The sequence below is a fragment of the Gracilinanus agilis genome, chromosome 1 (assembly GCF_016433145.1).
Source record: "Gracilinanus agilis isolate LMUSP501 chromosome 1, AgileGrace, whole genome shotgun sequence".
Classification (NCBI taxonomy): domain Eukaryota; kingdom Metazoa; phylum Chordata; class Mammalia; order Didelphimorphia; family Didelphidae; genus Gracilinanus; species Gracilinanus agilis.
The window spans coordinates 38623945-38633434 of record NC_058130.1 but is presented as its reverse complement, the minus strand read 5'-3'; the positions used below and the strand labels follow the sequence as shown (position 1 = coordinate 38633434).

The window sequence follows — 9490 nt, the reverse complement described above, 5'->3', positions numbered from 1 at the left end:
CCACCTTTATGTCCTCTCTACTCTAGCTGCATCCGTATACTCCGGCAGTGTCCCCCTGGCAATCGGAGGTGGGACTTCCGGTCCACGCTAGCGCCGTTTCCGTCGGGACCAGGAAACCCAATGCAAAGTTACTGGAGGAAGGAACGGCTGTGGCGTTGTCCTGGCGACACTGGTGCGTGCTCTTCCAACCCTTGGCTTGGGGTGAGCAGTTTCAGTGCTTCGCTCTGTCAGCATTCTCCAAGAGGGCCGCTTTTCCACACGGAAAGGTTTCCGGGAGTAGGAACATCCCCCCTCGCTCCGGCAGCTCGTGGTTTCCTGTGCCGCGTGTCCCGCTTCGCGGTGGGGGGTCCACCGTCTGGCCTGTCCATCCTCGAGGCTTAGATCGAGCCCTCTCTGCGTCATGATCACGCCCGCGTTCGAGTTGAGCCAGGACGCCGAGTCGCTGACGATCGCCATCCGCGTGCCTTACTCTCGCGCCTCCGAGTTCGAAGTCTACTACGAGGGGGTCGATTTCAAGTTCTACGCCAAGCCCTACTTCCTCAGGCAAGTGCGGGCTAGGCAGGGCCGGGCGGTGGGATGCCTAACTGGGGGGTGCCTAGCGGGGGCGGAGGAAGCGTTGGCCGGGACAGAGAGCAGGCTTGGGAGTAAGAAAGCCAAGGCCCCCGGCCGGGACCCAACTGCAGGGTAAATGCAGGGAGGCCGGCCGAGATTGATACTGAGATACTTTCCATTTGTCAGCTGATGACATTGACGTCCTTTTGGTATAGACTTCAAGTGGTATAGACTTGAGTTAGTAATCTTATAGCTCCCAAGACTGTCTTCAGTTATCTCCGTTGATGATTCTTAGATCCAAGTCTAGCCCTTACCTCTTTCTTCTAATCTCCCACTGCATATGAGATAGCTCAAACTGGATGTCCTGAAGACATTTTAAATTCAGCATGTGCAAAACAGAAGTTTTTCCCTTCCTCCTTCCTTTCTCTTTCCCTTTCCTCCTTCCCTCCCTCCCTCCTTCCTTCCTTCTTTTTTTTCTAACTTCCTTCTTCTTCCCTCTTCCTTTCTCTCCTACCTTCTGTTTTAGAAAGAATGCTAAGTATCATTTCCAAGGCAGAAGAGCAATAAGGGCTAGGCAATGGGGGTTGGGTGACTTGCTCAGGGTCACAGAGCTAGGAAATGTCTGAGGCCACATTTGAACCCAGGACCTTCCTTCTCCAGGCCTGGCATTCTATCCCACCGAGCTGCCTAGCTGCCCCTGAACTTTCTGCTGAAACTCTACCCCCTCTTCTGAATTTTCCTCTTATTGGACAGGGCACCACCATCCTCCCAAGTTCCTACTTACAACCTTTACAACCTTTTCTTGATTTTTCAGTCTCCCTTACATCCATCCCTGTATTGTTAAGGCTTGCTGATTTTATCTTATAATTTCGTTTCAATTCAGTTAACTTGTTTAAGTGCCTGCTAATGTGCCAGCTCTAGGACAAAGCCCTTGCCCTCAAGTAGCTTACAGGCCAACAGGAAAGAAGACACCCAAAAGGAAGCAGGAAAGGGGTGGTAGGTTGTACAGAGGACATATCATCTCTGGAATATACTACTTTTTTCCTTTTCTCACATGTCATCAGGCTAGCATCGGCCCCATATATTCACCTCATGACTGGATTATCCCAATGGCCTGCTGCTTGTGCTTCCCCCAAGTCTCTCTGGACTCCAGGCCATCTGCCACTCAGTGGTCAGACTGGCCTTCCTAAAGCATAAATCTGACTATATCATTCCCCTCTTTAATCAATTTCTATGGCTCCCTATCACCTCTGGAGTCAAATATAAAATCCTTTTTTTGGCATTCAAAGCCTTCACTGGCCCCTCCCACCTCTCCAGTCTCCTATATACTTCCCTCTTTCTCCTTGCCCCTCCCCCCCCATTTCTGTCATCTTATGACACTGATTTCATGTTCTTTCTTGAACAAGACACTCCATTTCCAGACTGGTCATTTCCCCTGACTGTTCTTCATGACAGTGTTACTTTCCTACTACTTCTCTGCCTCCTGGCTTCCTTCAAGTGTCAACTAAAATTCTATCTCCAAGAAGTTTTGTCAGCCCCCTTAATGCCAATGTTTTCCAGGGACATCTGGGTGACTCAGTGGATTGAGAGCCAGGACCAGAGACGGGAGGTCCTGGGTTCAAATTTGGTCTCAAACACTTCCTAACTGTGTGACTCTGGGCAAGTCACTTTACCCCCATTGCCTAGTCCTTATCGCTCTTCTGCGATAAGGAATCAATATACAGTATTGATTCCAAGACAGAAGGTAAGGATTAGAAAAAATGCTAGCATTTTCCCTCTAAGATTATCTCCAGTTTATATTTATATTTTGTTTGCACAAGGTCCATCCCCACCCAAACTGAGAGAACTTTGAGGATGGAGATTATCAGTGCCTGGTACATGATAGGTGCTTCATAAGCATTGATTGATTGGTATAAATATCTATATATGTACATTCCTTGGACATGTCCTAGCTGTGTGACTAGGACAAGTTACTGAACCCCAGATGCCCAGCCCTTGCTGCTTGGAACCAGGACTTGGTGTTGATTCTGAGATGGCTGTGAAGGTTTGAAATACATATGATAAAGTGGAGGTCATCCCAGGCATTGGTGTGGGAGGGGACAAGAAGAAAGGCTGCTTTCAGAAAGTAGGGTTTGAGCCAGATTGTGAAGGAAGCCTAGAGGTGTGAGAGAGAGGCATGGAGTGAGAGAGGAAGAGCAGGGAGGCCAGGGACACTGGATGTGGAGTTTGTGGAAGGCATGAAAGTGAAAAACATGTAGGGAAGCCCGAAGTGTCCCGGAGAGTAAAAGAGTCAAGGGGAAGCAGCTAGCGAGCAAGCGGGCGACTTGGTCTGGTCTGCCCTTTGGGAAGATGACAGAGAAGCCAAGGTGTCCAAGGGGCTCCAGGCAGGGAGAGCAGTCAGCCTGGGCATGCGAGAGCCCTCGGGTGCACTGTTTCAAGTGTAAAGTATCCAGAACCGGCATCATGGTGGGACTAGATTAGTGGAAAGAAGGGTCCACAGCAGAGATGTTCAGTGAAGGTAAAAATGACCAGATGAGTGGCAGATTGGATTTGTGGCGTGGGCCAGGAGGGACCTGGGGGACGAGGGAGGACGGAGTCAGCCCTCACCATAGTAGGGAAGTGGAGAAGACAGGAGAGCTCACTGGTCAAGGGAATGAGTTCCATTTTGGACCTGTCAAGTTAGAGTCACTCGTGGGACATCCAGTTCAGAGCCTCCAAGATTGTAAATGTGAGTGACTGGAAGAACAGGGTCCTTCGCAGAGGATTTGAGAGGAAAGGTAAGGAGTTTCTTATTGGATATGCTTATGAAATGGCCAGGTGGAGATGCAGGCTGGCTCAGGCTGGAGGGGAGGTCTGGAGGGGTCGCTTTGCTGTTTGTCTTCAAACAGACATGACTGGATCCAGGGGAGCTGCTGAGCCCCCCACAACAGTGTAGAGAAGACCCAGATCAGATGTGTGAGGCACATCCAGACAGCAGGAGTGGGTGGGGAGAGAAGCCCATCCTGCCCAGAGGCCTGAGAAGTAGGAAGGGATTCACCACCGAAGGAAAACCAAAGGAGTCATTTTTGTTTTGTCTGAAGCTAATTCATTGATTCTCTCCCTTTATCTTTGCATAGTTGGTTGAGAATTTGCCTATAGATTCAGGGACTAAACTGCCATTCTGATTAGAGGGAGTTCAAGTAGAAAGAAAAGGGTGCGTGCATGCGTGTGTGTGTGTGTGTGTGCGCGCGCGCGCACGCGCGCGTGCGCACCATTTCACAGGAAAGGAAATTGAGTCTGAGAAGGGTTCTATGAATGGCCCAGGGTCACACAGCTCATACATGTCTGAGGGAGGATTAAAAAACAGTTCTTTTTGATGTCCAGGCCAGGCCTCTCTGCCACCTCACTGCCAATTGACTAAGTAATCCTGGTTAGAAAGCTGCTAATGAAAGAGGGAGCATTTCCTGGTACACAGAGGGCCAATGGTGGAGTCAGGGCACTTGGCTTAAAGCCCACCTTGAACAAAAATGAGCTGAGTGACGCTGGACAAGTCATTTAACTTTTTTAAGATCTCTGGCAGTTCAAGCAACTTGTACTTGCTGGGGATATGGGGCATTAGTGCAGTAAAGTCAGATTAGTATTAACATTCCTTATTTGGGTTTGTGGATGGAGAGTCCACATCAACAAACTCACAGGTCCATATAAATCACCAGTATTTCTATATATTTCCACTGAAAATCAGCAGCAAGAGTTAGAAAGAGAAACTCCATTTAAAATCACTCTAGACAATATAAAATATTTGGGACTCTACTCAGACAAACACAGGAATTCTATGAACACAATTATAAAACACTTTCCACACAAAACTAGATTTAAACAATTGGAGAAACATTAATTGCTCATGGGTAGGACAAGCTAATATAATAGAAATGACAACCCTACTTATCAATTTACTTATTCAGAGCCATACCTACCAAAATTTTTTAAATAACTTAATTAATTAAATTTAGAATATTTTTCCATGGTTATATGATTCATGTTTTTTCCCTCTCCTCCCCACTCCCAGAGCCAATAAGCAATTCTACTGGGTTTTACATTTATCATTGTTCAAGATCTATTTCCATATTATTAATATTTGCAATAGAGTGATCATTTAGAGTCTATATCCCCGATCATACCCCCATAGAACCATGTGATCAAGGAAATAGAAATATTTTCCTCCTGCTTTTCTGCCCCCACAGTTCTTTCTCTGAATGTGGAGAGTGTTCTTTCTCATAAGTCCCTCAAAATTGTCCTGGATCATTGCATTGCAGCTAGTAGAGAAGTCCATTCTGGTTGATTGTGCTACAGTATTTCAGTTTCTGTGTAGCATGTTCTCCTGGTTCTGCTCCTTTTGCTCTGCATCACTTCCTGAAGGTCTTTCCAGTTTACATGGAATCCCTCCAGTGCAATTCTTTTCAGCGCAATAATATTCCATCTCCATCAGATACCATAATCTGTTCAGCCATTCCCCAATCAAGGGATACTTTCTCATTTTCTTCTAATTTTTTGCCTCTTTAAAGAGCGCAGCTATGAATATTTTTGTGCACATATTTTTCCCTATTATCTCTTTGGGGTAAAAACCCAGCAGTCATACCTATCAAATTACCGAAAAAAACGATTTTAGAGAATTAGAAAAATAATAACAAACTCATAGGTCCATATCCTGCTCCCTCAAAGGGGGTGGGGGGAAGATTAATAACATAAAAAAATTTTTTCCTCTAAAGTGATTTCGTTCATCTTGTCGGGCTTTAATTATTTAAAAACCTTTACCTTCTGATTTGGAATTAAACTGTGTATTAATTCAAAGGCAGGAGATGGTAAGGGCTAGGCAGAGGGGGGTTAAGTGACTTGCACAGGGTCACACAGCTAGGAAATGTTGAGCTTTTTTAGGTCAGTCTTTTTTATATTGATTTTTGTGACATTACTACATAGATTAACCATACTGCTGTTTGATTTCAGTACTTAATAAAGTCTTTTTTTCAAACTTACAGATTGACCCTTCCTGGAAGAATATCAGAAAATGCAGCAGAAGATGGTTCATATGATATGGACAAAGGTACACCAGTGAGTTCTTTGTTTCAGGAATGACCAGATCAGTATAACTCAAGGCATTATGGATATGTCTGAGGAATCAGTCTAATAAAACGTTATTATTTTTCATTTATTCCTTAATGTAGAGTGTGTAACATTTTTAAAAAATGTACTTACCCTAATAATTATAATCTTTTTAAATTTACCATAATGTGTCTGATCTGTAAAATAAGGGATTTGAACTAGATAATCTCTGAGTGCATTCTCACCTTTAGAATTCCAGGATTTCATATTAGCACAGGTTAAATGGAATCATAGAAAGGGCTTCAGAATTTTTAAAGTGGAATCTGACAGCAGTGGTGGTGGTCATTATTCTCTGCTTATCCTAAGCAATTTCTGAATGTGATGGTAATCTGTGAATTTTTTGCTGTTACTGAAATAATAGCCCAGTATCTTATTTTTGAGCAGTTTTCATCTTAATCTTGAGTCACTTGAAAATTAAAATTTAAACTTAACACCTTAGCTTGCTAGTGTCAATAGAAATAATTATGAAGACATTTAAAGACAGGTTACATTTTCTTTACATAGTTTCCAGGAACTTTGATTTTGTTAGTTTACGTAGCAATGTCTGTTATGTTTGTTCACTTTATTATCTTATTTCTAACAAGGCCTATGACCTGGACAGTTAGAATAGATCCCTAATAGATAGTTTATCTTGCTCATTTTTGTTCTGTACACTGTCGCTAGAATGAGCTTCCTTATCCACAGCTTTGGCTCACAGATCTTAAGAAGCCCTCCTTTCCTCTTTAATAAAGTTCATTCAGTCTCCTTCACCAGCCCTCCTGGCCCCCGGCAGGCTGCCTCTCCTGTGAGTCAGCCGAGGAGCATGTGGGCCAGGTGCTGAGCTAAGGGCGGGAGAAGAGTGGAGCCTCACCATGGTACGAAGACAGAAAGTCACTCACCCCGCAGACCTTCACTTCAGGAACATCCCTTTGGCTCCTGGGAACCAGAAGGGCCAGAGAGGGGAGACCTGGGAGGAGGCTGTTTGGGCCTGGAGGCTGGGTCGGGGGGAGGGGAAGTAAGGGGCCCTTTGGTGAGGATACAGACAGCAGGATGGTAGACCCTGAGGACATTCTAACAAGAGCATGGAGAGCTGGAAAGGAAGACAGGGCAGCCGGAGCAGGGCTCACAGCCTCACTGGACACGGAAAAGGAACTGAGGCACGCAAAGTTCAAGCAGAATCTATTTATTGGCCAGGCCGGCAGTGGGGCCCCTCAGTGACTCCCCCCCACCCCCAGCCGCATTTCTATACAGTGCCGGGAGGAGGGCTCCGAAGCCTGTAGCTGCTTCATGATTTTGCTCTCTAACAAAGGGGTCCACAAAGACCGCAGCAACAGGGCAGACACGGAGCTCGTCAGCATCTTCTGGAGAGCCTCATGTGGGCCCGCTAGGAAGGGGGCTTCCAGGGCCCAGAGTCAGGCACTGATCCTCTATCCTGCTATTCTGTACCACTCGAACCTGGGACTGTGCCTAGCTTCAACCCTCTTTTTTTCTCCTTCTTGTCCCGAGGTGGCTTCATGGAATTTCATGATCAGATAAAGGAATAAAGGGACAGCAGTTGATGGAGGGATTTCTAATTCCCTGTTATGGATGTTTCTTAGAATATTTTAAATCCCTTTAATTAAAAAATTCTCCCATCTTTAAGGAATCTTTACGCTTCGATTGTCAAAAGAGACTCCTGGCCAGCATTTTGAGGGGCTGAACATGCTGACGGCCCTCCTTGCACCCAGGAAATCCAGAACTGCTAAATCGCTGGTGGAAGTGTTAGGTAAGAACTGGCTGGAGAGGGCAGGCTCTGGAGGTCTGGGGGTTGACAGGAGGATGACTGGGTGAGTGGGGAGAGGGCAGACTTTGGGGGTTGTGGGGGGCAGCAGGAGAGAGGCTATGTGGGCAGGAGAGGGCAGGATCTGGAGGGGGGGGAGGGGAGAAGGACCCGCAGGGCTGGGCTTCCAGAGTCAGACAGGACTGTACAGTGGACAACAGTGTTTAGGAAACTGAGTGGAATTCCTCAGCTGGAAGTAAATGTTGCTTAGAAAGTTGTTTTTATGGGTTTTTTCCCCCCATTTCAGAGAATGTTATAAAATAGGTGCATATCTCTTGAAAGGTATTATAGGAATATATGGGGTACCAGGGAGATATAGAGATATAGTGATGGTGATGATGTGTATCTATGATCTCCTCAGCTGCAGTTGGTTGGAGCAACACCTACTCCTATCCCTCTGACTGCTGCTGCAAGTTATCCCCTTCCTCTAACAGCTGCCCAAGTAAGGATCCTCAAGAGGTTAGATAGATGGGTAACCTTTCAGGTCCAACGTGGGGTTGGATAAATTAGTACTGGGCTATTGATCTGCCTTGGATAATGTTCAGGATCTGACTGTGTTTGACTCCTTTCCCAAGGGCCATGATAGGAAGACCACTCAGGAAGGTACTTGTTGTTGAACACTCTTTATCTATAAATAGGGAAAGGATAACAAGGTCAAGAATTAGGGATTGGAAACCCTATTGATCTATTATCTATAGACTAAATAACAATCAGGACTGGAGGCTATTGATCAGGTGGAAGCTGGAGATTTCACCTCTCCTCTACCTCTGGCTGGACCTGGCCACAGCAAAGCCAGAGAATAGGGAGGCTATTGCTGCAGATTTATTGATGGTGTTTATTCTCTAAGCTCTCATCACCAGTGTTGGTGATTCACTAGCTCTCATAGTCTATCAGGAAATAGATTCAGGTTTATTCCTACCCTCTTCTTAAACCACCCAGCAACCCTTCAACCACCCTTCAAACCACCCTTCCAGCCACCCACTTCCCAAATTGAACTATAGAGGTTGGCAGAGATCTGTGATCTCCAGTTCTCAGCCTCTGAGTCCAGAGACTTCAGAGTTCAGAGACTTCTCAGTCCAGAGACCTCCCTCAAAGTAGCTGTGAGGGGGTAATTATAGGGTGAGGCCAACCGACGTTTTCCCCTGGCTCGCAGCACCTGGGAACATTCCGAGTCTCTCAACTGCCATCCCTTTCGGTCAAGGTGGCATCCATCTTTTCCCAGATTATTGAATATAACAAAGGGAATCTTTTTCATATAATTCTGGGTTGGAGTTAGGGAGTCTGAATTCACATTTGGCCCCAGACACTTACTAGCTGTGAGATCCTGAGCTAGTACTCTCTTAACCTCTATTTGCCTCAGTTTCCTAGTCTGTGAAAAGGGGATAATAATGGCACTTAACCTCCCAGGGTTGTCGTGAAGATCAAATAAGATATTTGTGATGTTCTTACACTGCATCTGGCATGTAGTGAGTCCTATATAAATGTTTGCTGTTATTTTCATTGTTATTTTGCCTTGTATTTCTTTTGCAACCCTTACCTTCTGTCTTAGAATCAATAAAAGTATTGATTGTTTTTTTCAATGAAAAAAACCCCTTACCTCTCATCTCAGAATCGTACTGTGTATTGGTGCCAAGGCAAAAGAATGATGAGCTAGGCAGTGGGGGATAAGTGACTTGCTCAGGGTCACATAACTAGGAAGCATTTGAGGTCAAATTTGAACCCAGGACCTCCTCTCTCTAGGCCTGGCTCTCCATCAATGAGCCACCCGGCTGCCCCTGCCATATATTTTTTTATAAAGAAACTCTTCTATAATGAATTCCAAGAAAAATTTGAAGTAAGGCAGTCTTTTGGAACTATGAAAAACTTGATTCCTTTTGCCTTTTGAAAGCTTGACTTTCAGCTGCCTTAATGTATTTCTTTTTTTTTTTTTTTAACATTTATTAATATTCATTTTTAACATGGTTACATGATTCATGCTCCCCTTTCCCCTTCAACCCCCCCCCC

At 45.3% G+C, this 9490-nt stretch overlaps 1 protein-coding gene across 1 annotated transcript in view; it reads left to right on the top strand.

The window, feature by feature from the left end:
* Positions 1–334: 334 nt before the first annotated feature.
* SHQ1 (SHQ1, H/ACA ribonucleoprotein assembly factor) overlaps positions 335–9490 on the top strand; it is a 113948-nt gene continuing 104792 nt past the window's right edge. The window contains 3 exon segments of the mRNA XM_044661992.1: positions 335–543; positions 5565–5629; positions 7310–7432. Of these exon segments, the coding sequence (XP_044517927.1) occupies positions 401–543; positions 5565–5629; positions 7310–7432 (331 nt within the window). The 5' untranslated portion in view covers positions 335–400.